At 42.7% G+C, this 27,022-nt stretch overlaps 2 protein-coding genes across 3 annotated transcripts; one reads left to right on the forward strand and one right to left on the reverse strand.

Annotated features, from left to right (window-relative positions):
* Nucleotides 1-20,812: 20,812 nt before the first annotated feature.
* Nucleotides 20,813-23,093, reverse strand: LOC136499851 (uncharacterized). The gene is made up of 6 exons (XM_066495360.1): nucleotides 23,081-23,093; nucleotides 22,046-22,334; nucleotides 21,834-21,878; nucleotides 21,487-21,560; nucleotides 21,310-21,391; nucleotides 20,813-21,014 (listed from the first exon to the last, which is right to left on the reverse strand). Exons 1-6 carry the CDS (start codon nucleotides 23,091-23,093, stop codon nucleotides 20,921-20,923), a joined length of 597 nt encoding a protein of 198 aa, XP_066351457.1. The 3' UTR covers nucleotides 20,813-20,920.
* LOC136500726 (uncharacterized) lies at nucleotides 22,991-26,765 on the forward strand. 2 transcript variants are annotated; one of them, XM_066496143.1, is made up of 2 exons: nucleotides 22,991-24,055; nucleotides 26,242-26,765. In XM_066496143.1, exons 1-2 carry the CDS (start codon nucleotides 23,575-23,577, stop codon nucleotides 26,265-26,267), a joined length of 507 nt encoding a protein of 168 aa, XP_066352240.1. In that variant the 5' UTR covers nucleotides 22,991-23,574; the 3' UTR covers nucleotides 26,268-26,765. The 2 variants fall into 2 exon arrangements, with proteins under 2 accessions (XP_066352240.1, XP_066352241.1); XM_066496144.1 differs by having other exon boundaries at nucleotides 22,991-24,010.
* The last annotated feature ends 257 nt before the right edge of the window (nucleotides 26,766-27,022 follow it).

Raw genomic sequence — 27,022 nt, forward strand, 5'->3', positions numbered from 1 at the left:
GTAGAAATCAAATTGATTTCTAAATGTGGTATTTCTAAACCAATATAATCATGTTGATTTCATTTTGATATTCATATGCTTTCTCCGTGCATTATATAGATTAATTTCCCTTGTGCAATACTTTGCCAATTATGCATATGTTTTGACTTCTATCATATGTATAAATATATTTAGGGGGAGCTTAGTCTATATAATGTGAGAGTCAAATTTTGTGATCTATTTCACTCTACACACAAAGGATCACAAAGTTTGACCCTCCCTTGTGCTACCAATGTCTTCCTTTTTGGTATTTGATTCCAAAGGGGGAGAATTTAGAGGACCAAAAGCAAGCATTATTTTGTAGTAATGGTCCGAGAAAGGGAGGATAGTGGATTACGGATTAGCCTATGTAATGGGAAGAATTTATAGTAAGCAAGGCTTAAATCCATAATACCACATGGGGACATTTGCAAGGGCAAGATAAGTTTGTATATAGTCTTACAAGTAGTATCTTTTAGCATCATATAACCTTGCCCTTTGCGTTGCATCCTAGCAAGTAGATAGTTTTTAAATTCCAAATTTTTATTATTTGCTTGTTTTGGTCGTGTTGTCATCAATCACCAAAAAGGGGGAGATTCTAAGGAAAATGGACCATTGGCCCATTTACTTTGGATTTTGGTGTTTGATGATCAACACAACCAAATTGGACTAATGAAGTTGCAAGTGATTGTTTGGTAGTTCAATAGGATGCAAGACGTGACTTGGACGAATGCGATGTGATGATCCAATGATCAACACCATAAGCAAGACCTGAGAAGCATAACAGAAGACCCAAGATATCTAGCAAAGTCCAAGCACTAAGATAAGAACCAAGCCGTACGCAAGATCACGAAGAAACGAGCTCACAGAGGTGACCGAATGCAAGAGGAAAGTGACCGGACGCTCCGATCAAGAGGCTCGGCAACAGGCGTGACTAGACGCTGGACCGGACACTGGCGGCAGATCGACCGGACGTAGGACAGCAGAGTCCGGTCGAGTACAGAGAGGTTCCAGAGTGACGAAACTATGATCGGACGCATCCGGTGGCAAGTGACCGGACGCTGGCAGCGTTCGATCAGTTGTTCGCACCTCCAACGGTTGGGACGACCGGACGCTTCTAATCAAGACGACTCCAGCGTCCGGTCAGTAGCAGAAAAACGGGATTTCATCCCCAACGGCTACTTCTCAGTGGGGCTTATAAATACAACCCCCAACCAGCCAAATGAGGTGTGTGGAGCTGAGGAAACATACCAAGGGTGTTGATACACCATTTTAGTGATCTCCACTTGCATAGTGCTTAGTGTTTTATTAGGTGATTAGCGTAGGTGCTTTGCGAAGTGCTTAGGTTGATTAGACCACCGCTTATGCGCTTGCTCTAGGTTTAGGCCTAGTGTTTAGTGAGATTTGCGCACCTCTTACCACTCGGTGCTTGCGAACACCATTGTTGCACATCAGAGGGGCTTGTAGTCTTGTGAGATCACACCAACCGCGTTTGTGATGTGGCCGCCACTGTGTACCGGAGGGAACAAGGCCCGCGGCGTTTCGGCCGGAAGCTTGATAGTGAAGACGGTGGGGAGCATTCAGGAGAGGCTTGCTGGAAGGCACGTCGGAGACCCACTTGCGCGTGGGGAAGGCCCGAGGCTATCCACGGAGTTACCCGACCAGGAGCTTGGCCCTTGCGAGGGATTCCTTACCAGGGGATGCAACGAGGACTAGGGGGAAGCTTGAGCGCTTCTCGATACCTCGGTAAAAATACTGGAGTCATCGACGGGAGTTTGCATATCTCTACCTTGCTCTTTAGCTTCCGCATTTACATTGATTACATTACTCCTTTTGTGGTAGAGATAGCAATACACTAGCAAAACCGTAATTGCACATTTAGATAGTTTATCTTTTGCATAGGTTTTGCTAGGGTTAGAAAAAGAGGCCATAGTTTAGAGTTGGATTTTTAAGTTGCCTAATTCACGCCCCCCCCCCCCCTCTTAGCCATCACGGTCCCCTTCAACCCGACTCCCCGATCTCTGGGTTCACTGATCCCCCAAGCGCGAAAAACCAATTCTTGGAGCATTTGGGCTATTCGATTGAAAATGGATGGATCCATTTGGCAAGTAGGTCTACTTCCATTCTTTGCCGCCTAGGAATGGCTCTCCTGTAGCTATCTAATCCCGTTTTATGATGGTATACCTTTTGTCGCGCATTCTGTTGGTTCCTTCTCACCCATGCCTCACCCTCTTCCGAGGTCTTATACCTCACAAATTCAGGCCAGTCGTCCCTCAACTTTTTGTACGGGATATTATCACTAAAATCTGGTGTCAGATTCTTCTTGACAAATTCATTGTATAGCTTCTTCTTCCAGGTCTGGAATTGTGTGGCCATCTTCTTGAGAGCCCAACTTTTAACTAGTTCATTTTAATCTTCATCTCCTGGTAGCTGGAAATGTGCAGTGACTGAAAGCCAAAGAAGGTCCTTGATTGGCTCAGAGACAAAACTGATGTTAGGATCATCCTTCTTCATTTTCCATTCACGGGCGCTGATCAAGAGCTTGTCCATAACAAGAACCCCATAGTTGTTTATGAATTTCTTTGCATTCTTTGCTGGCAGGAGCGGTTCATCAGTATTGAGATTGACTTCTGTGATTATGTACCGGCCCACCAACGGTTTTGTCAGGCCTTGTACACTTTTACTACTTTTCATCGATGTCAGTCCAGAGGGCTACGTACGTAGAAACACACTAAGATTATATCCTGCACCCATGCACAGCATGAACTGTCGCTACGCACATCCCCTGTTGTACGGTTCAGAAGGCCGCCCTGCCTCCCGCCTCCCCGCATGACCCAACCTAGGCTTTTGTTGTTTGTTGAGTCGTGTGCGCGCCTGTTTGTTTATGTTTTTTGTGGTGGAGCGCACGCGCACTGCTTTCTTTGTTGTTTCGCTTTGTCGAGTTACAACGGTTGTTGTGTTGTAGTTACTGCATCAAATGTCGGGTAGTTACAATCATTTTTTTGTATGTCGTGTTCTGGTTGTTGGGTTACAGTTGGTTTCTAGTGTAGTTACTGCCCTTATGTGAGGCAGTTACAATCGACCGTTTTTCGCTATGTGTGTTCCGTGTACACGATATGTCCCTTTTCGCGGGCCAGCAGACCTCTTCTTCCTCATCCAACCTGTGCTTTCTTTGTGATCTGGGCCACGCGTGATTGTTTTTCCATTTCATGTTTTTTTTGTGGTGGCGTGCTCGTATTTTGTTTATGATATTATTTTTTATTGTCTACCGGTTGCGCTTCTGAGCTGCGCCCACTTTGTCGAGTTATAGCCATGTTGTATTGTAGCTACTACATGAATTTTTGACAGTTACAATCATTGATTGTGGTTGTTTCTGGGCCGTATATGGACATCCTTTTTTTGCAGGCCGGCAGGCCACCAGTCCTCTTGCCGTCTCCCCATGGCCCAACTTGACTTTTTTGTTTTGTGGGCCGTGCGCGCCGCTGTTATTCCTATTTTTTGAGGTAACACACGCTTGTTTTTGTTGTTGATGTTATCTTTTGCGGCATACTATTTCTAGTTTTGTGGCGTGACCGCTTTGATGAGTTATAGTCGCTATATTTTTTTATGGTGGCGCGTGTGTGTTTTGTTTACGATATTATTTTTTGTTGTGTATCGCTTGTGCTTCTGAGCTGCACCCACTTTGTTGAGTTACAACCATGTTGTATTGTAGCTATTACTCGAATTTCTGGCAGTTACAATCGTTGATTGTGGTTGTTTTTGGGCCATACACGGACATCCTCTTTTTTGCAGGCCGTTAGGCCGCCTGACCTGCTGCTGTATCCCGTGGCCCAACTTGGCCTTTTTTGTTGTCTGGGCCATGCGCGCAGCTGTTTTTCTTATTTTTGTGGTGACACGCGCGTGTTTTGTTGTTGATGTAGTTTTTGTGGCGTACCGCTCCCAGTTTCAAGACGCGGCCAATTTTGTTGGCTTACAGCCATTTTTCATTGTAGTTACTGCCCTTGTTTTGGGCATTTATAACCGTTTGCGTTTGGTTGTGTGTAGGCCGTATAGGTGACATCATTTCTTTGTTCCGCTGTGTGCACACTTTGTTGATTTACATCCTCGCTTCTGTATTAGTTACTGTCAATATGTAAAGTATTTACAAACGTCAGGCTTTGGTTATGTTTTTGGCCATATATGAATGTCTTGGTTTCTTCCCCAATTCGTATGCTTTGTTGAGTTACAAAAGTGTTTTTTTGTCAGTTACACCGCTTATGTTTAGTAGTTACAATCGACTGATTATCTATTTTGTGTCTAGGGTATAAATGGATGTATTTGTTTCTCCCATGATGCGTCATGTTTTGTTGAGTTACAGTACCATTTTAAAGTGGTTACTGCCTATATGTATAGTAATTACAATGATTGTATTTATTTTGGTTGTGTTTGTTCTGTATACGGAGGTGTTGTGTTTGTCGTTTTTTTCCTTGTTGCATGGCTTCGTCCCGCTTGCTCCTCTTCCATCTATGAGTTACAGATCTGTTTTATAGTGGTTTTACTGCCTCTATTATTGGTGTTTACAACCTTTTGACATTCTTGCCTCCTCGTCGGAAGAGTTGCCAGCGAGCCGCCGTGTCGCGGAGCACTTGCTTACCCTAGGCACTCGCAAGTGATTCACATTGTTGCGGTTGGTCCGTTATTTTTGTTGTCTTGTGTTCATTTTCCATAGCAATTGCTCGTGTTTGCGCAGTGTCGTTGTTGTTCGCCTTTTGTCATCGCATTGCTAGGTTGCCGGTGTCAGACCTCGCTCTTGCGGAGACTCGGCGGCGTTTGATTTTTGGCTAGCTGTTTGTGTCGCTTGCACGTGGTGTCACTATCTTCCTAGCGTAACTTGCCTTATCTCTTCCGCTCTCGAGTGCATGCAACGAGAGTCACCCAAACCAGAAAAAGGAGACGAGTATCAGAATCACTCGGTGGAAGAATCCACGGCATGGCTTGCAACCGGGAGCCGGATCCCTGCAAGCAACGGCAGGCAGCACCCACGGCAGTCGTTTCCCTGGTGGTGGCAGGCTGCGTCCCCGGTAGACCGTGACCCCGGCAGCTCGCGAGCTCCGACGACAACATGTGTTGGGTGAAGCTGAGATAAGCTACTGTTTTTAGATCTCTCCCATTCCATTCCATTGTGAGAGGAGAAGAAAAACAAGTTCACCCATGAAGCTATTTTGGAAATGGGTGTTTGGCAAAAAAATAGCTCACAATTGAGCTTTTATGAGTTGTGCCAAACTGACCCTCATAGTCACTGGGGATGTCCTTTTTTGCCATTTTTTCTAGTGTTTGTATTTGCGCGGCATCTAATTTCTGTCCAATGTTTTTTTATTCTATTTGCAATTTATTTTTATTTAGATGGGTGGACATCGTGATATAGAAAAGGCTCGTTTGAATGAGAATCTATCTATGGTTGATAAGGATGGCGAAGCATGTGGTGTTTCTGAGAATGTTGCATTAGAAACTTCGGATGTATTATTAACTGCTACTTGCAGACAAAAGAAGCGTAGAGGAAAGAATAGTGAGGGGTTTTTTCAGTACCCTTGTTTGAAGTTTGTGCTATACAGTAAGTGATTTTTTATTTTCTCTTATTATTTTGCATGGATTTGTACTGGTATTGTCGGAGCGCAGGGTGCAGGAAAGTCTGCTATGCATAAGAAGAAGCGAGCTAGGCTTGATGATGTACCAGAGTCTGGTGAACCAGTGAAAAAAATATGTTATCCAACGAAGCCTGGATCAAAAGAGTTGACGTATTTTTTTGAATCATTGTGTTTGAATTTTTGTACAGTGTTCATCAATGATCTGTAACTGGTAGGTGTTTTTGCTGGTAACTGTGTGGTTTTGTTCTGTTTTAGTGACATTGAGTACATATGTAGTATTTGTTGTTGTTTCTATCTATCAATTTATAGATTTAAAATGAAAAAGAAAAATTACTAGTGGAAATTATAGGAAGTTTTAATTGACTTTTTTCTGTCTGTTCTTTTTGGTTTCATATGCTTTGCCCCCTCCCATATTGCACTGTATATATAACTATATGTTTTTCTGCAGGTTCCTGGTGATGAAAAGGCTGATGATGTTGAGGCGAAGAAGTTAAATTGTCGTTGCTCGCCTAAGAGAAATTAATGATTTTGTTGGAGTTCTTAGTGGTGAGGTGAAGGAAAAGATTAGAGGGATGGGATTTCGTGGTCTTCTTGAATTGAAGGCTAATCAACTCAACAGAGGTGGTGCCATATTCAAACAAGAGAAAATGAAGTTGGAGATTGGAGATGGCAAGGAAATCATCGTTGATGAGTTTGCTGTCCATTGTGTATTTGGCTTTCCTAATGCTGGTGTTGATCCTCCACTTGTTAGTGACAAGATCAAGAAGGAAGGTTGTGAGCTTAGGAATAAGCTGGCAGAGAAGTTGTATGGGTTCATAACAAGAGACTTTTCCCTGTGTGCCATTATAAAAGATCGCAATCCCCTGTGTGCCTCTAGAAAAATTCAGTGGTCTTCAGCGCCACTACTCCAACTTTTTCGTGTCCTCCATGCCACTTCCGTCAGTTTGGGCTCTAACGCCGTCAAACTGTAGGTGTGAAAAGACGAAAATACCCTTAAGTCTAAATATGTTATTATTTTTTTTAGCATCTTAACGACTTCAAATGAAAAAACTCAAAACTAGAAAGTTGTAGATCTCGTCGAGATCTATAATTTTCATATAAAATTTATTTTCATTTAATTCCGTAAAAAAAATATGATTTGATATGATTAATATATCTTAGAAAAATCATCATTTTTTTGCGGAATTAAATGAAAATAAATTTTATATGAAAATTATAGATCTCGACGAGATCTACAACTTTCTAGTTTTGAGTTTTTTCATTTGAAATCGTTAAAATGCTCAAAAAATTAATAACATATTTAGACTTAAGGGTATTTTTGTCTTTTCACACCTACAGTTTGACGGCGTTAGAGCCCAAACTGACGGAAGTGGCATGGAGGACACGAAAAAGTTGAAGTAGTGGCGCTGAAGACCGCTGAATTTTTCCAGGGGCACACAGGGGATTGCGATCTTTTATAATGGCACATAGGGAAAAGTCTCTTGTAACAAAGGATACAACTTTGCCTTCAAAGACAAAGGATATAACTTATGCTTTTCTTAAGGATAAGATTGGGAAGAAGGAGGTTGATGATGGTCTTGCGTTGAGGTGTTTCTTCATGGTTGCCTTCTCTAACCTACTGTATCCAAACACTAATTTAATATCAGGATCTCTGACGTTGTGTGGACTGAGGATATTGTACAAATAAATAAAATAAATTGGCTTACAGCCATTTTTCATTGTAGTTACTGCCCTTATTTTTGGGCACTTACAATCGTTTGTATATGCGACATCCTTTTTTCCATTCTGCTCTGTGGCTACTTTGTTTATTTACAACCACGTTTTTGCATTAGTTACTTCCTCTGTGTAGAGTAGTTACAAACCATCGGGTTTTAATTATGTGTGGGCCATGTATGGAGTTCTTGGTTTCTCCCACGCGATTCATATGATTCTATTGAGTTACAGCCGTGTTTTTCGGTAGTCACTTCCCTTATGTTTAGTAGTTACAACCGACGGATTATTTGGTCGTGTTTGGGCTATATACGGATGTGTTGTATTGTCCCACGATGCATCATCCCTTGCTGAGTTAGAGTCATGTTTTTTAAAGTGGTTACTGCAACTGCATGGCTATTTTTCCTTTTTTTTGTGTGGCGCGCGCGGGTTTTGTTGTTAACATTATTTTTTTTTTGTGGTGTAGCGCTTCCGGTTGCAAGGCGCACCCTCTTTGCTGAGTTACAGCCGTGTTTAGTTGGAGTTACTACTCTTGTGTTTGGGTAGTTGCAATTGCTTTTTGTGTTTGGTTGTGTGTGGGCCGTTTTTTATACTTCATTTTCACGTGCAAGTAGGCCGTCATACCGATCTCCCTCCTTCCCACCACAAATTTTTCTTTTATTATTTCTTTTTGCTTGGGCCACGCGCGCAACAGTTTTTTCGATTTTTGTAGTGGTCGGTGCGTTTGTGTTGTTTTCGATATTTTTTTCCTTTTTTGTGGTTTACCGTTTCCTCTTTTCGTGCTGCACCGGCGTTTATTGATTTACAGTCGTATTTTATAGTAGTTACTGCCAGTATATGGTGCACTTACAATGATACGTTTTTTATTCATGTTGAGGTGCTTTTTTTGCTTTTTTGTTTTTGTTTTTTTATTATTGTTCCGCTATGTGCCCACTTTGTTGGTTTACCGCCGCGGTTTGCACTAGTTACTTCCTATAAATAGAGTAGTTACAATCATGGGGGGTTTTGTTGTTTGTTGGCTATATAAGGACGTCTAGGTTTTTCCTACGATTTGTACGCTTTGTTGAGATACAGCCGTGTTTTTCAGCAGTTACTACCATTTTTTTAGTAGTTACAATCGACGAATTATTTGTTTATGTCTGGGCTGTATTTTTACATTTTTTGTAATTTGAGTTCCAGTAATTTTTTATGGTAGTTATTACCTAAATTATATCTTTGTTTTGTGTTTTTTGCTGTATAGGCAGGTCTTATTTTATTTTATCGTTGCGCATGCTATGTCGACTTACAATCTCGTTTTAGAGTAGTTACTGCCGGTAAGTCTAATTGTTATAATCCTTTTTATTTGGGTTGTGTTTTGGGCCATATAGGTAGGAGTTGTTTTTTGTTTTGCGCGTTGTGTCTGATGTGTATAAATATCTGTGTTTTGCAGAAGTTACTACGTGTATTCCGAGTAGTTACGTCCATACATTCTTTGTTGGTCTAGGCAGTATAAGCAGGTGTTTGTTTTCTCCCTTGCTGCGCCCGCTATATTGAGTTACAACTTCTTTATAAATCAGTTACCTTTACGTTGAGTAGTTAGAATCCTATTTTTGTGTTTTGGTTGTGTTTATGTGCCGTATACGCAGGCGTTGTTTTTTGTTCAGCTAGAGCCCTGTCTTTACAGTAGTTACTTCATGTATTTCGAGTAGTTACAATTTTTGTTGTTGTTGTTGTTTGTGGTGTACGGTACTGGCTCGCTCGCTGCCTTTTTTAGTTAAAACAGTTTCGTAGATTTTTTACAAACCTATTTTAAATCGGTTACATTAGTCAGTTATTTTGTGTATGGTCAATCTAATGCGCTGTCGTCGGCTCCGCTGTCTAGCCCAACCTGTGATTTTTTTTTGTTAAAATCGGTATGCGAGCGCATTTTTGTCGGGCCCGCTGTCTATCTTTCTTTTTTGCTTTTTGTTGAGTTACTGCTCTATTTGAGAGAAGTTACTCTCCTCGTCTCGAGTAGTTACAATTATGTGCATGGTTTTCATCAGAATTTGATTCTATGTCGAGTTTGGTAACTGCGTTTATATAAATATTGTGACTGACTTTTTAGGTGTTATGTTAGTGGCTGCTTGCATAAGTGGGGAGGGTTTTTTTCATATGGGTGGGCCCTCAGTTCTTTGTTGTTTCTCTTAGTCCTTTTTTATTCGAGGTTGAGATGAGAATCTAGCTCGATCTGTGTGCTCTCTCCGTTCCTCCGTGCCTGCATCCATACGGTTGTTGGAAAGAAGGTGATCCTTATTTGGAATTCTCTTTTGCGTATTCTACTGGTTAGATCCTTTTTGTGATGGCTTTGTTAGATTCAATTTTTGTGAGGTTGTTGCGCTCTTTGTCTGTCTGTATCTCTCTCTGTAACACCATCAACATGTTAACAATGATATTTTATTGCACAATTTTTTTTGAAATACAACCTTTTTGATCCACGAATACTTTTTGGCAGTACATTTTTTGTGCATATATTATTTATGGCTGTACAATTTAGTGGATAATAATTTTTTTACTGTACCAACATACATCAAGAATTGTCGTAAATAATCTGTAAAAAAACTGTACTACCAAAAAATATACATGGTCCAAAAAAATTGTATTGTCAAAAAATGTTTAATTTTGTAACGAAATGATATTGTCCAAAAAATATGTGCAATAAAATTTAATTGTTAACATAGTGATGTGGCTGCACATGAAAACAAGGGTAAAATGATATTTTCCCTCATAGTTGACGGTGTTAGAGGCCACGTCTAACGGCAGTGCTATATAGGGAACCAAAAATAAACCCAATGCTATATTGAGAAGATTTTGTCTTTCGATGTTAAATAAGGAATCATGTCATATGCCGATGCTAAATAAGAGATTTTCTCTTTTATTTCTGTGAGGTTGTTGCCTGCATCCACACGGCTGTTGGATAGTGATTAAAATTTTTTGTGAGGTTATTGGGCTCGGTAGGGTGTTGTTGGAGCTCTGGGACTGCGGACGCTACCACAGATCTCTGGCCAAACCCTACCGAGCCCGCGACGGGGCTAGTGGGCGCTGGGCGGCGGTGGTGCGTTGTGCTGGAACATGCTTGGATTTTTTATCTGTAAATTCAAGACATTGTAGGATGTAACTGTGTATTATTCTATGTTGCAATTGAGTGTTTGGAAATTTTTTGTTTTGTCGGAGCTGCCGAATATTGTTGTATTTGGTTTTGTTTCTTGGACAATCGGATGGTAGCGTAGAACTTTTGATTAGGAATTAGAGACGAACATTATTAGAGATGAACATTATTTTTCGATTGAGTGATGGTGAATAGTAGTCCAGTCTGGTGGGTTTAGAAAAAAAATGGGGGAAGGCAGGCAGGCCAGGCGATGGGGATGGTCGTAGGTCGGTTTAGGGGTCCTGGCAACAGTCTAGGCCGTCAGGCCAGAGCGGGGCGGGGGCGTGCCAAGTTCTTTGTTGAGAAGTGTTAACTGGGGTTTGCCGCCACTGGTGTAGCATCTTTTTTCATTGTAGCTCCGTGGCATATAAGGTTGTAACTGTCGATTATGATTTTGTTGTAACTTGTTTTGTTTTTTAGTTTACTATTGGAGGAGCTGCTAATGATTTCACTTGCTTTGTTTTCTTGATGAGTCATATTGGATCATTGTATTTTTTTTATTTGTGTCATATATATTTGTGGTTATTGCTATTGGAAAATGCTAAACAATATTCTAGGGGGGCTTAAATTTTTTTTGGGGAGGTAGGTAGGCCAGGCGGTAGGGAATGGTCGATGGGTGGCTTGGGAGCTGGCGGAGGTAGTGGCGGTTGGGCTAGGTCGGGGTGGAGGCGTGCATTGCCATGGTGGTGGGTTGGGGGTGGGGGAGGGGTAGCAGGGCGGTCACCGCGGGCTCGGTAGGGTGTTGTTGGAGCTCTGCGGCCGTGGTAGCGGCCATAGAGCTCCGGTGAGACCCTACTGAGCCTGCAGCGTGTGGTGGGCGGTGGGTGGCGTGGCGCGTGGTGTTAGAACATGCTTGCCTTATTGAATCATTGCATTTGTTTTATTTTATCAGTAAATACAAGACATAGGAGGATGTAACTGTGTATTATTCTGTGTTGTAATTTAGTCGTTGGAAAATTTTTAATTGTCGGACCTGCTGCTATTGTTCTGTTTTTTGGTATTGTTTCTTTGGAGAATTGGATGGTAGCGTAGAAGTTCTGATTAGAAATTTGAGAAGAAATTCATTTTTTGGGATTGAATGATGCTGAAGAATGGTCTGGTGGGTTTATAGAAAAGAAAAGAATGGGGAAGGAAGGCAGGCCAGGCGGTACGAATGGTCGAAGGGCGGATTAGGTGTTCGGATAGCGGTCGAGGCGGCTAGTCCAGGTCACGGCGGGGGCGCCCACGGTCTTTGTTGAGAATTGTTCACTGGGGGTTTGCCGCCAGCGGTGAAGTATCTTTGTTATAGCTGTGTGGCACATAAGTCTGTAACGGTCAAATATGTCTTATTGTAACTTGGTTTCTTTTTTAGTTTTTTTGTGGTATGAGATGTTGCTATTGATTTAGTTGTTTGTTTTCTTAAAGGATTAGATTGGATCAACAACAACAATAAAGTCTTTTAGTCCCAAACAAGTTGGGTAGGCTAGAGTTGAAACCTAGCAGAAGCAAAGGATTAGATTGGATCCTTGTATTTTTTTTATTTTTTATCATATATTTGTGGTTATTTGCTATTAGGAAATGCTAAATATCATTCCAGGGAGGCTTAAATTTTTTTGGGGGGAGGTAGGTAGGCCAGGCGGTTGGGAATGGTCGATTGGCGGCTTAGGGGAGCTGGCGGTGGTAGTGGCAGTTAGGTTAGGTCGAGCAGGGTGTCGATTGCCATGGTGGTGGGTTGGGGCGGTATTGGGGCGGTGGGGAGGGGTAGTAGGGCGGTCGCCGCGGGCTCGGTAGGGTGTCATTAGAGCTCTGCTACCGCGGAGCTCCGAAAACACCCTACCGATCCCGCGGCGGGGTGGTGGGCGGTGGGAGGTGGAGGTGTGTGATGTCGGAATACAAAAGAAATTACTCTATCCACTCTTTGTTGGAACTGTTCTTTTGTAGTAAGTAGATGCTACTGTCCTTTGTAATTGGGTAGTTTATGCTTTGATAACTATTTAAGTTTTTCTAACGTTGTAGATATCAGTTGGACGATGTTGTAACTAATTATTATGAGATATTGTAATCGTTTTTTGAATTACTGTAGGGGTTGCTGATGTTCTCTTTTTTACAGCATCCGGCATTCTTTAAGTGTCACACACTACGTACTTCCTTACTCCATGCAACCGTGTTTTGTTTTTTTTCCAAACATACGTAATACGCTAAGTTGTTTATGTATTTGTTGTGCTATTATGGTGAATTGAAAACAAAGGATTATCTTTTCGTGTTGTCCTCTATTTTTGTTGCAGCAATAGTGTAACACCCCAAAATTTGCCTCTTTTGAAAATATGTTTAAAATGATTTATTTCTGAATTTTGTGCTCATAAAATATAGGAAAATAAAAATTTTCATTAAATTAAAATTCATCATAAGGTTTAGCAACATGTTTGTGCATATATGCCGGTGCGTTTGTTTCTTTGAATTGTGTGGATTTGATTCAAATTGAAAACATTCAAAATGCTTTTGGAAAATAAATTTGAAAATGGCTTTGAAATAAAAGAATCTTTAAAGTTGTAAAATTTATTTTTGGGAGCATACCAAAATTTCACATTTGGATTTGGTTTTGAAAACAAAATAGAAAAAAAATTATTTGGAAAATGGAAAATCTTTTCTCACTCGATCTGGCCCGCTGGCTTCCCTTTCCCGCAGGTGGCCCAAGTCGCTCGGCCTCATTTCCCCACTGACAGGCCAGCCCGGTCTTCTCCTCTCCTCCTCCCGCTCTTCCGCGTAGGCCCACTGTTTCTCCTCCTCCGCTTTTTCCCGCGTGGGCCGAGTTGGCCCAAATGTTTTTCCCCCACGCAGCCCGATAGGCCAGCCCGAAGGAAGTAGCCGTGCGTCCCCTTCCTCTTGTGCTGACAAGTAGGGCCTCCCTGTCAGGTCCGTCTTCCACCTTCATCGTGTCCTGCCAGACTTCGCCGCCGCGCGCGAGTGTCTGTGCTCGCCACGCCTCTCTCGCTTACCGTGCACCCCATGCCCTTCGGTCCCATAAATAGCGCCTGAGCTTCTCAGCCCTCGCCTAACCCGATTACAAGCCACTGCATCGCCCGAGCACCCGTAGCCATGCCGTAACCTAGCGCCGTCGTCTGCCGTCCGCTTCGCCAAGCACAGCGCCGCCTCCACTTGCTCCGCATCGGCGAGATCCACCGTGGTGAGTTTGCCTTGGTCCCCGCTTGCCCCCTATGCCCTCGGTTTTCTCTCTTGTGGCCTCTAGGTTCGGATTTAGGTGCGCCGGTGAGGTCTCTCGCCGTCGGCAATGGAGTCCGCCGCGCCCAACTACTGTTCCAGCCAACTCTCCTCACTCCCTTCCCCTCTGATCTAATCTAAGCCGACCAGTGAAGATCCAACGGCCCGAGTTAGCCCATACCCCTTCGTCTTGTAGGTTTGCAAAAGAGCCCTTATAAGTATTTAAGTCTTAACCCGTGGTCCAAAGCGCAATCACAGATTATGTTTTCTTCTTTGAAAAGCGTAGTTTCTTTGGGTTAGATCCAAAATACGTTTTCACTTATTTACAGATTTGCCACTGATTTTGTTTTAGTCATATCTTCTACGTTTTAGCTCCGAATTGACCCGTTCAAGTTGCGCTAGATTCATTACAACAAGATCTATGTGTTAGTAACAATGTTTATCATGTCACTACTTTTGGAATTTTATGGTTTAAACTCTAATTTGAATAATAATTATGCAACTAGATTTTATAAATAAAATATGATTTGTTTTACTTTGGTTTTATAATTCAAATCTAAATTTGGCTTGATTCAATTTATATTATTCATAAAATATCTTATATATATGAATTTATATAATTAAAATAAATGAAGCCTATAGTTTTCTTTTCCACGTATAAAGCAAATCTCTCGGTAGTTGTATCTTTTCAACCGTAGCTCCGATTAGAGTGCCTCTTACGAATATGTGTTCGTAGCAATACGTAGAATCGTGTTTCAAACACTTTTACTTATTTTTCTATTATTGGTGTACTGTTCTAATTTAGATCTATTGTTTGCTTCATGTATGATTGCATGGATGCTTGTGTAGTGCTTTATGATCATGTCCAGTCAGTGAGCTTTACGTGTTGATCAAGAAGGAGATCCATTGAAGGTTTGGACTAGAAGAAGGATCTAAGTTTAAGGCAAGTATAGCATGGGATCTTCCTTGCTATCTTATACACCTTTAATCATTTAATTCATACTGCATGTGTCTACCTTGACTACCACTAAGGATTTTCTAATACTTTGTACCTTGTGCCTTGTTACCTATGGGGTATTGCATTGGGTAGTATGATGCTAGTGCTCAACTACAACTATGATCTTGTAACTTGACTAATGGAATATATAATAAACATTAAAAGATGCTTTTTAGCAATAAGGAATAAGGGGGCTAGAGCATTGGGCTATTTTTATGGTGCTCTAGATTCCTCTCCCTAAGGACTTATCTGTAAGTGATCATCCAAAACTTATAGTACAGCTATGAGGGCTACATGGCTCTGGCTTTAGCTCAGTATGAGGACCTTTTCTAACTTGTTTGTGGCTACCTTTATTGGCATAAGAATGGCTTGCCGAATCGGGTATAGGACAACCTCTACTCTTATGTGTATAGCCGCGATGGAATTGTGCCATTCGACAGGGGGTTCCTATATCTATTTGTTGAGTGAATCTAATAGTCCTAACTTATTAGATGAACCTTTGAAAGGCTTCATAGTGACCCCTACCTACTCACCTTAGAAGTGTTTTGGGAGTAATTAACCCGGACATATGGGTATCACGACTCATAGTGAAAGTGTACAACCTCTGCAGAGTGTAAAACCGGTATATCAGCCGTGCTCAAAGTCACGAGCAGCCTTGGAACCCTTATGGAATAGATGATGAACACTAATGGGATGATGAAGATGCTCACTAATGGTTAATTGTTTATGCTATTCATTAATCATGTTTACCTGATCATGTGTTTATGAGGGCTTGTGAATAAACTTGTTGCCACCTAATTGCTAAAAGATGACTCATTAAAAGCTAATTGTAGTTAAACCAGTGTTAGCCTTTTGAGCCTCATGAACCCCATATTATAATTTTTTTAGTACGACATGTACTTACGCTTGCTTTACTTTTTAAATCTTTGGAAAAATCCTGGATGGGTACCAGATTGCTAGAGTTTGGAGGAATTAGGCTTGTGATCAATCAGTCAGTTGTCCCTGTGGAAGTGGAGTCTTCACCCGAAGATCAGAGTTACCTTTCCGTTGTTTGCTATCTATGGTTATATTCTTTATACTAAGTATGTTATATATTGAGCATTGTCTATTGATATTACCCTTATTTGTAGCTATATGTGATATTTGACTTCCTGAGCTCACATATGGTGTGTATCTGGTTTTGTTCTTAAAATCGGGTGCTACAACAAGCAAGAAGGTAACTAGTGAGCTACACAAGCTAACTAATTACAAGAGCAACTACACAAGTACAATGCATATGAAAATAATTACAAGCTTGTGTAAAGGGATTGCAAACCAACAGGAAGAACAATGTTGACAAGGTGATTTTCTCCCGAGGTTCACGTGCTTGCGAACACGCTACGTCCCCATTGTGTCGACCGCTCACTTAGTGGTTCGGTGGCTAATTGGCATCATCCGCCAAGCCCGCACATTGGGCACCGCAAGAACCTACCTTGAAAGTGAGGGTAGCTCAATGACACGCTCAACTAGAGTTGCTCTTCATGGCTCCCACGGGGCGAGCACAATGCCCCTCGCAAAGCTCTTCTCTGGAGCACCGCACAAGCTTCTTGTGGGCTTCGATGGAGACCACCACCAAGCCATCTAGGAGGTGGCAATCTCCAAGAGTAACAAGCACCACTAGCTTGCAACTCGATCACCTAGAGCCACTCGATGCAACCTCATGATGCAATCGCACTAGAATCGCTCACTCACTCAATCGGATAAACACTATCAATCTAGAGTGAGTTAGAGGGCTCCCAAGCACTCTCAAGCATGGACACAAAGTCCCCCAAGGTGCTCAGCACCAGCCATGGACAAGACCACCTTCTATTTATAGCCCCCACAAAAATAGAGTCGTTGTACCCCTTCACTAGGTGATGCTTGGGGCAACCGGACGCACTCGGTCCAGCATCCGGTCAATGGATGCACGCCATGTGTTGCCTCTGTTCAACCTCAGTCGGTTGATCTCAATGGTCAAGTGATGACCGAACGCAGCACAGTGCTAAGACCGAATGCACCTCTATCGAGTCCAGTCATTTCCAGAGAGGTTCCATTCATGACTGGACACATCAGTTTGATTGTGATCGGACACAGGAGGGGCAGCATCCGGTCGAGTCCAGAGAGCTCCTAGAGCCGCTCAACTGCGACTAGATGCGTTCGATAGGTCACGATCGTACGCAGCATCAGTGTCCTTCTCCTCTTCTCTACGCCGCCACATCAGTAGGACCAAATGCACCCACTGAGCATCCGGTCACGAAGTGACCCAGCGTCCGGTCAAAGACCGACACCTGTGCCTTCACTGCTGCCACTGATCGAATGCGTCGGTCTAGTTGAGGCCAGCGTCCGGTCACTCACAGTTACCTCCTTTCGCCTCTGTTTCTTCACCGAGTTGATCCACATCAACTCCAACTTCTTCTCCTTTGTAAATGTACTAACACCACCAAGTGTACACCACCATGTGTATGTGTGTTAGCTTTTTGCAAACATTTTTCAAAGAATTAGCCACTCAACTTGCCACGCCATTCGATCCTAGCGATGATGCAAAGTTAGATCACTCGAGTGGCACTAGATGACCGATATGCAAACAAGTTTGCCCCTCTTGATAGTACGGACATCTATCATAAACCTGGTCATCAACTTCTCTACACACCTATGACCGGTGAACTAAAAATGCCCTAGGTTATACCTTTGCCTTGCGCATTCTATTCCATCTCCTCCAATGTCGATGCAACACATGCACCAACATAATCAACAATGATATGATCCACTTCATATCATCATGTGATCATATTGGTTCATCGATCTTGACTTCACTTGCTTTTCACCGTTGCCTTCGTCCATCGGCGCCAAGTCTTACTTAAGCTTCACCGCCACGTGGTCCATCGCTCTAAAGCCTCCGACTTGCCCTTCACGCTTGCAACCGGTCCATCAAGCCAAGTTATGTCTTGATCTTCTCCACCTTGATCACATGACTCAATGTCATGTCTCATGTGCAATGAGCTCCTTCATCATCACTTGTGTGAGCTTTGCAATATCTCCGGGCTATTTTCACCTTCATGGCATATGTTGCTCACACATGTACCTATAGACTAATCACCTATGTATCTCACATAAACACAATTAGTCCACCTAGGTTGTTACTCAATTACCAAAACTAGACAAGGACCTTTCACAAGCGCCAGTGCCACTGCTCGCCGTGCCGAAGCGCGCTGGGGAGGCCAGGGACCTTGCCATTGTAAAGAGGAGAAAGATCCGAGGATTCTGTTGCAAAGTCCCTGTCTATAGAAATATTACTTGTAGTGTTCACACTATTGTTTGATAACATGAGGGCATTTTTGCAAGATTGCTAGCACGCGCGGGGGCTCTCCACTGCGGGCCGCCTCCGTGCGTGGGACACACCCTACATGGGCCGTGTTGGGCCAAAATTAGTTTATCTTTTTCGTGGAGAATAGAAATAGATTTTCATTTTAATTCTGAGCTAAACTTTGGTAATTAATATAAAATCATATAGGTATCCAAAAAATGTGAAACAAATTTTGTTAAGTTTCTAAAATTGTGTTATATCTGTTAGTGTATTTAGTTCATATATGTGTTTGTTGATACCAGGAGCTATTAAATCATTTGAGAATGCTCAATATTATTAAGTTAATTATTGTAGGAATTTTTGTGGTAGATTGGTGATAGCAAAAACCCTAAAATTTTTATAGTAGCTTTATTGTATTATTATGTGCTCGTTGTAATTTTTGTAGCCTTAGAATAGGCTAAGTACTAGCGTAGTTAGGTGCTCCTTGTTATAATATAAGTTAAATCGCTAATAAGAGTAAGATTACATTTTAGTTGCTAAGTTAATATCCATTAGATGAATCCATACCTGTTTTTGTGGAAATGATAGTTAGCTTAGTATCTTAGTCATTAGAGCTATCTTAGTAGCTTATCATGTGTATTCTTATTTTAAGAGTTGTTGTTGATGAAATGCTAAGTGTTGCATTATCATCGCATGCATGTAGAGAACGAGTTGGTGGAGATCATGACCATCGGAGACCACGAGTTCGAGGAGGTGATCGAGGAGTACGAGGAGGAGATCCTCATGTAGGAGGAGGTCCTAGAACCGCCACTGACTGACTGAGCTAGGCACCCCTACCTGTCTAAGGCAAGCCCCGGTGCATAACCCTTATTTTGAATGATCACTGATATATATATATGAGATGTGCATTTATATTACAGGATTTATATTGAAACTACATGCATAGATAATCCAACCTATGAGTCCTACTAGCATAGGTCAAGTAGCTGCTATGCTTAGGCTATCGGTAGCGTGAGTAACCTGCTGTTACTCACAGGTGATTATTATTATTACTCTCATGATAAAAGGGATGAAAGGAAATGGAGACCGGGCAGGGATATGGTACGGGTATTGGTGGGTGTAAGAGATTGTGTCCCGCGGCCAATAGGGCATAGCTTGGTTACACTGGTTTCCCTATCCGTGTCAGTTAAGGATCGTCCGTTGCATTGGATTCTAGTCAGGTCATAGACTTATTATCCTGAGCACATACTTGCTTATAGGGAGCGGGAATGGCTCGTTGCTCTCTTGTCGTGGGTTCCGACTCTTTTCGGACCGACTGATTGGAGGCTGAGGATGGTGGAGGTCTAAGCATCACACTGAGTCTAGGACTCAAGAGTGGAAGCTTGGAGTCCAAGTTTGCTCGGGGACCTAAACCCCTTGATAGGAGAGTGGTGGGTTGGTCCTGCATGTGCTTGGAGTACAAGTGAGGCGTGTGTTTTGGGGTACCCAGCTGGGATACATTGGTTCACAAATCGTCGTGTGATATGGTACGGTTTGACTACTGATCTAGCACCGTAGTAAGAACCGGAAGATGAAATGAAATGAAATGGATCTGATTGCCCAACTCTTACTTGAAAGTAGAACAGGTACTTACCTAGAATGGTTAGCTAATGAACTAATCATGACATGATAATAAAACACATATATAAGGATTCACTACTAGTATTGCTTTTCGCAAATAAAAAGGAAACCAGCAAACCATAAAGCTTATCATGAGTGTGATCGGCTGGGGCTGGCTGGCTGGGCTGGCTGGCCAGCCCCCTCACATGGACACTATTCATATGAACCAGCCAGCAGTACTTCTCTCTCACATAAACGAACTAGCAACGATACGAACCAGCCAACCGAACAGGCTACATATCCTTTGGAGTCAGGAAAATTATTCTCACTAGTCGGGTAAGTCTTGCGAGTACATTGTGTACTCAGGGTTTATTTACTCCTATTGCAGGTGCAGCTTGAGGAGTGACTGTTGTGTGGAGGATTCTTCTGGTGGGGACAGACAAATCCTTGTATCTTATTGTTAGATGTTTATTTTAATTTCGTTGTTTAAATTCCACACTCTGAACTTGATATTGTAATAATGTATTTTCTGAGAACTCTTGTTGTATGAAATGGACTAAGTATTGTAAACTCGTTCTCATTATTGGATCCTAGATGAAAAACGTGGACCGTTCGAGTTCTCCCTTGTGGTGTGCTCGATGGAACCATCCGATGTAGCTTACTTTCAGGGTGCTTAGCGTCTGGTGGAAGACGAGCGCCTTCGGAAGCGTGCTATTTCGGGCAGTTCTGCCACACCCTGTTCGCTTGAACTTATCAGCCATGGTACAATATTTTTCAGCCTGCTTTTCAATGAAGCGATCGAACTAGTATAGTGCCCATGCTAACGTTGCAGCTGCATTTCAGACATGCTCATGAAAATAACCAAATAATGATAATTAGCAGACCATTACCGGAAAAACAGAGTACAAATGCATTCTTTTAGTGGAACTGTGCCTTTGAAGGGGATAAAGGAAGTGTCCATCTCATCTATGGTGGGGAGATAAAGCTCTAATGAAATAAATGCCACGGCCAAACTAAAATAGAATCAAAGAAATACAAACATATGTAAACAGATACTAATAATGAGGATTCCAGGTACAGTTCAACAAAGGAAAGGGAAAGGCATTCTCTGTGCTTGCAATTTGGTGTCATCAAAATAGGCACATGACTGTATGTGGTTTTAGGGAATTATTCAAGGGTTTCAGTTGCCCAGTAGGACAACATCTGATTATTAAAGTAGCTCTTGGTAACAATGAAATGAGATGGAGAAGCCCATCTGCCTATTGTGTCAAAGCAAAATGACAGCATCAGAGTCCTCGAACGCGGTAGGCCTGTCGCCTCTGTTCTCCATCCGGGTTTGCAGATGGCCGCTCTGCCGCTACAGCCTGCGACCTGCTGATGCTTTTAAATCACCAAAAAAAAAATCTAAGCTGGACACGAAGGAAAGCTCCAATGCATTCTTTCATTAACAATGACGAAGGACAAAATATTTGCTAAACTTGACATCTGTAGTTTCTTTCTCCAATACATTATTTTATCAAAATAAAATAAAAAGATGGGTTCACCCTTTTAATGTTTGCTTGCTTCAATTCTGAAATCTCGTGAACTCCTTTGTGCTGACAAATTGGAGAATGATTGAACCACTAGCCAAATGCTGACCACAAAGCATGAACTGTATATTCAAAGTATCACGTACTGCGAGGAACAAAATACAGGATGTACAGAGGAGGCATCAAGGAGGGCCCTCGGCAGGCAACTGGAAGAGCTGCAACCTGCATCTAGATGCAGTACCATTTGCACCGTGCACATGAAGATCACTGACCACATAACATTCACATTGAAGTTAGTAAACAAAATTGGAGGGCAAACTCACTTGCACATGATGATTTTTGAGCCACGTATCCTCCATCCTGCAATTCCCATCTATCAGCGCCGACTTGAGTGCACCTGGGAACAAAGAACAATCAAGGATAGTCAAGCTTTCACTTCAAAAAAGGATAGTCAAGCTGAAGCCAAAAAAGGGGTGGCCTTGAAAAGGATAGAACAAACAGGCCAAGCATGTTGACAGCACCAAGTAATCAGATGTAAAATTTGCTTCTCGACATTTTTAAGGTAATAACAAAATATCAAAATCTGAATGCAGATGGCTTGATGTAAAGGCTTAGCCAAAAATAAATTCAAAGAGCATCACCGAATTTAAAAATATGGTAGAAATCCTACCTGTCTGCTCCTTTGCAAAAAAAGAAGAATTTGATCATCTTCGTCCTGCGAAATTACAATCATTCGTTTACTTTTGCTATTGAATTCCAACAGATCGGGAATCTTGAACTCCCTGAAATCATACTCACGCATTATTGAGACAAAATAATAATAATAAGGAAAAAAAACTTAATGTCGAGTAATCAGGCGATGTTGAAACAATCGAGTCGTACCATGTCTTGGGCTTGTAGTAGGCGAGCTGCGCTCGAGCAGGATGCACGAAGTAGCACGTGTGGAAGAAGAGGCGCTGTCGCGCGATCTGACCTACCTTTGCTGGATTGGTTTTCTTTTCGGATAGACCGGGCGTAATCTCATCTGCTAATTTATTTTTTTTCTGGGAAACTGATTGGAGGGAGTGGGGTTCGAACCCAGGATCCTCACGGGATTCAATCCCTCGCTGCAAAGGGAGTGCGGAGGACGGTGAGGGTGCGTTGAAGCCTAGGGTGGTGGGTGCATTGAAGCCTGGAGATTCCAAATAACATTGGTCATTAGATCGAGTTAAGCCTGAAGGGAGGATTAGGAGCCATAGATTTTAATGATATTAAAATTATGTGTGTAATTTTTTTTTTTGTGCACGGTGGTTGGACTCTCTCAACAGGGATGCATTGTCTGGTGCATCTAAAATAGTTTGAATTAGTCCATTACAGTAGAGATATCTAACAGCCTAGACGTTCCTATCAGCTGCTTGACCTATTCCTGACGTTTCTTCTATAGTCCTCCGTAGTACCAATACGTTCAGATCTGTTCTCACTGTCGATAATAGAGAAACACTAGGTCACTCTCGAGTGACGAGCTGAATTACACACAAGCACGACACGATGAGCCCATCCATCCAGTCCAGGCCCAGCCCAGCAGGAGACGACAAATCCCAAATTCTCAACGGGCAGCGGAAACTTGCCTTCCAAGCACGCCGCACGTGGCACGTCGGACGGCCGACGATCCAGTCGTGCAAGGATCCGTTCCACGCGAACGGTTGGTTACGGTGGGCCACCCCCAGCAGACGGCCCAGATCTAACTGGGCACGCAATCAGGGCCGTCAGTGGCCTAGGCCCCTCTTCCTCTTGGCTTCTTCTTCTCCTCGCTGTCACGCATCTTGCTCTCCGGTTCAGTTCTCTGGCTCCGATTCTCCCTCTTCCCCACAACTCAAGATCCGAATCTAGGGAGCGGGTTCCACCACCCCGAGATTCTCGTGGCGACCTCGCAACAACCTTGCTCTTCCATCTTTTCGGTTGCCGAATCTCTCTCGCCTTCTCTCTCCGAGTCTGTTAGTCAGTCTGTTCTTGGTTCGTCCACTCTCCGGAGTTCCACCCATTTTGGATGTACTGGATTGGTGGTTCCAGTGGAGTGGAGAGAAATTTTGTGGGCGATAGGTTTCGTCTCAGGAACTCTTTAACTACCGTTGCTTTCTCCTTGCTCCTCTGATTTGCGCCGAGAAGCAACCGCTATAATTATCAGCGATTTCTTTTGTTTCACTCGATCCAGCCTTGTTGCTTTCCCTTAAAGGCGGTGTTTTTGCCAATCCCACTTTTGGTGAGACAGATGTTTATTGGATCTAGTTCTTGAAGAAGATAAGGTTTTCCTCGCAGATTAGTCTGTTGCTTTGCTCTATCCTGTTTGATTTTGTCAGTTTTGCCCCCAATTTTCTCCCGGATCAAGAGGACGCGAGCATTCTTTGATTCCTCCACCCCCCCCCCCCCCCCCAATGGCCATGTCGCTGAGCCGCTTCTCCCAGTGGATATGGCCGGGGAGCAGAACTAGAAACCGCAGAGGCCGCGAGCCACCGGCGGTGAGCACGGCCGTGACGAAAGGCCTCTTCCCGGATTCCCCGTCCGGGTTCCGGGAACCAGACGCCGTCGGGCGCCCGGGCTCCGGCGTGGCACGGTCGCGTAAGGGCAAGATCCGCCGGCGCGGCGGCCGTGCGGAGGATAGAGTTGACGGCGAGCGCGGCATGGTTATCGTGCAGTCCGACGGCGACGGCTGCCTGTCTGACTCGGACTCCGACGGCTCCGACTGGTCCATCGGCTGGCTCGAGCCGCTCGCGCCGGACCTACAGAGCGACGCGGACTCCGAGGGCAGCTTCGCCGTCCTCGTGCCGTGCTATCGACACGGCCGCGCTGACCGGCCTGCCCGTCCTGATGGTAGGTTCCCTGGTCCAGGTGGTGTCGCCCACGGCGGCGTTTCTGGTGAGCTGAATATGCTGCTCTTTCTTCATTGATGACTACTACTAGCACTTACTAGGTGTAGTGCAGACTTCAGAGTAACTGAGTTGGTAGATAGACAGTAAGTACTCATTAATTACAGTACATTACTAAACCTGTTTGTTTAGCTTGTTAAACTGATGCCCTACAATTGGCAAGTTTCTAGTTATCAGCTGTTGAATGCTTTTGCCAATATTGTCTAGGCATAGTATAAATGTACAATCTATGAGCCCACAACAGTACAATGAGCAGCTGAAGTTTTAGTGCAGGTGAAACACTTGCATTACTGAGAGCAGAAAAAGAACAGCAAGAGTTGTAATCTTTGGGTGTCTGGCCTACCAGCATTTAAGTTTCCTATAGTATCTACTGTCAGCATTCAAGTTTGCTATGGTTGTCTACTGTCGATAGTCATAACACAACTTACCATGGCTAATTAAGGTTACCATATGATATGAGTAGGACATAGCTGTACTTGATACATGCTTGTTTCCTCTTCGGATGCTATGCTGCCGTAGTGCCATGATCATTCATACATGTCGTTTACCCAAAAACTATCACATTAGTATTATCCCTCACTTTTTGTATATCGTGTTGTGCTCCAAGTTGCAACTAATAAAGTTGGTTAGTGATGCTGTGAATCAAGTCAATTGCTGAGTTTGCTCGGAAACCTCTAATGAATGTGTCATACTCATCAGTTTTTCTATTGTAGTCGTAAATTTATCAGACACCTTGAACCCACCAAATAATTGGTCAGCAGTACATACACACATACGGCACTGCTGTTTTTGTTCTAGGAGATGTGCCCTGTCGGCTAGTCTATGTTAATTTTGCGTCTAGTTTCTAAATTTGGATAGCTTCAATATTGCAAAAGCATTGAGCTTGTTCCTACCATCATATTAGCTGTGGCCCATTATTGCTTGCTTGTCTGAGCTTTGGTCCTACACAACCACTCTTTTCGCGTCTTCTCAAATACATATCTTACTATTACCATTGAAAAGTCTTAATGTGAGGCATCTACTATGAAATGAAAATGAATGCTCCCTATATGTTATTGGTTTTTAGAACCTTGCCCTTTGTGCCATTGTTGATCATTAGTGGGGAGTCAGACGGGGGATCATTAGTGGGGAGTCAGACGGGGAAAGGTTTCATTTTGTTCTCCATCTTGCTTCGTCCCCCCACACACCATCTCTTCTGTCTTTATCAGCTCACCTGCTGCTGCTGTCAGGACAGACTTTGAGAATTCAATCTGAGCATCCCATCTCTAATCATTGTACTGTTCTTTGCATCAATTGAGACACGTAGAAATGGTTTTATGTTAATCCTCCCTAGAAATATTTCTTTATTGATAATGATAATTTTCTCGCTCCTTTATCGATTTTGGCCTACAAAAAGACGACATGTCCAACATCTGACTGACGCGGAAATGCGTATGTTGCATTGTATTTGTGGTCACACAAGGATGGACCGAGTTCGGAATGATGATATACATGATCGTCTAGGGGTAGCACCAATTGAAGAAAAGCTTGCCCAACATCGGCTGAGGTGGTTTGGCCATGTTTAAAGGAGACCTTCAGAGGCACCAGTGCATTGTGGAGTGCTAAGTCGAGATATCAATGTGAGGAGAGGTAGAGGAAAACCGAAGCTGACATGGGAGGAGGCAATTAAAAGAGATTTCAAGGGTTGGGATATACCTAGAGATCTTTGTTTGGATAGGAGTGCTTGGAAAGCGGCTATTGACGTGCTTGAACCATGATTAGGGGCTTATGTTGGGTTTCAACTCTAGCCTACCTCAACTTGCTTGGAACTGAAAGGCTTTGTTGTTGTTGTTGTTGTCGATTATGTATTCATTTATTCATTTGGCCTATCAGATTTTCTGAATTTGACCTAGCTGGTAATCAACATGGACTTTTGTTTTTGTTTATTTACAACTGAAAAACATGCTCTCTGCCTGACCCACAATTATGTACAATCTTTATTGTGCTGTTCTACCATTTTAATATCAATATCCAAATATATATAACAAAAAATGTTGTCTATGCTTCAATCAAGCTTATATGTCCTAATATAGTTATGGCATTTGATCATTTCTGTTTTTGTTATTCCTATTGTGAGCAGAATTACTGCCTCCGATGTAATCCATCTGATGTTTGTCGCTTGTCTCTATTGTGTAGATAACAAGAATTTTGTGGAGCAATGAGTGTCTTCCCTTCAGAACTGATTTCTCCAGTTCCATTCTTAGCTGGCTTCAATGTATATACAGTATTGTTACATTCAATCTGCCATATTCCTCATGTGTGAGACATAGAGATGAAGGAAGAGAGGAAACCCAAAAGGTGAAAGGAAGAGGACAGAATCACATAACAGAACAATAGCAGTGGAATTTTATTTAAAAAAAAAGCGATGGATGGGTGCATCATTCTTCCCGAGGTTCCAAGGTTAGGTATTCTTGCAGAGCAAGACCATCATGAGAACCATGATTTGTGATTGGTATGAAATGTTATTGACATTTCTGACAATGGAGCAATGAATTGATGGCCTCATTATCCCATTTTCTTCTAAACTCTAGAACTACTTGTATATACAATCATGGCGGTTACGTCATTGGCATGATTATTCTTCTGTATTCATGAACAACTGGAACTGAACTCTTACGTATTCCACGTATCTTCTGTATCAAAATTATTCTGTTTGTGAATTGCTTTCATTGTCAATCTGCTGGTGCATGGATGTTTTTTCTCCCTCGCATGAATATTTCAACAATCTGTTCTGGCATTTTCTGAACACTGTTGACAAATTTTATAGATCTTTGCTGTTGCGGCATTCTGTACCCTGTCAATATTTTTTCCTGTATCAGTATAAGCTCTTGAATTCCTCTGGCCACAAATAAGCATCATGAGACTTGATCATGAGACATTCTTGTAGTATGTCTGTTGTGTTATAAATGTCAATACA

This window comes from Miscanthus floridulus, chromosome 13, assembly GCF_019320115.1.
Source record: "Miscanthus floridulus cultivar M001 chromosome 13, ASM1932011v1, whole genome shotgun sequence".
In the NCBI taxonomy this organism is placed as follows: domain Eukaryota; kingdom Viridiplantae; phylum Streptophyta; class Magnoliopsida; order Poales; family Poaceae; genus Miscanthus; species Miscanthus floridulus.

Excerpts from the sequence above, each read along its gene's own strand:
- LOC136499851 (XM_066495360.1), bottom strand. Across the intron at positions 21,879-22,045 it reads TACTACAAGCCCAAGACATG|GACGAAGATGATCAAATTCT; the intron begins GTACGACTCGAT and ends GTAATTTCGCAG. Across the intron at positions 21,392-21,486 it reads TCAAAAATCATCATGTGCAA|ATGCAGGTTGCAGCTCTTCC; the intron begins GTGAGTTTGCCC and ends TACTGCATCTAG.
- LOC136500726 (XM_066496143.1), top strand. The coding sequence starts at position 23,575 with ATGGCCATGTCGCTGAGCCGCTTCTCCCAGTGGATATGGCCGGGGAGC. Across the intron at positions 24,056-26,241 it reads CGCCCACGGCGGCGTTTCTG|ATAACAAGAATTTTGTGGAG; the intron begins GTGAGCTGAATA and ends TCTATTGTGTAG.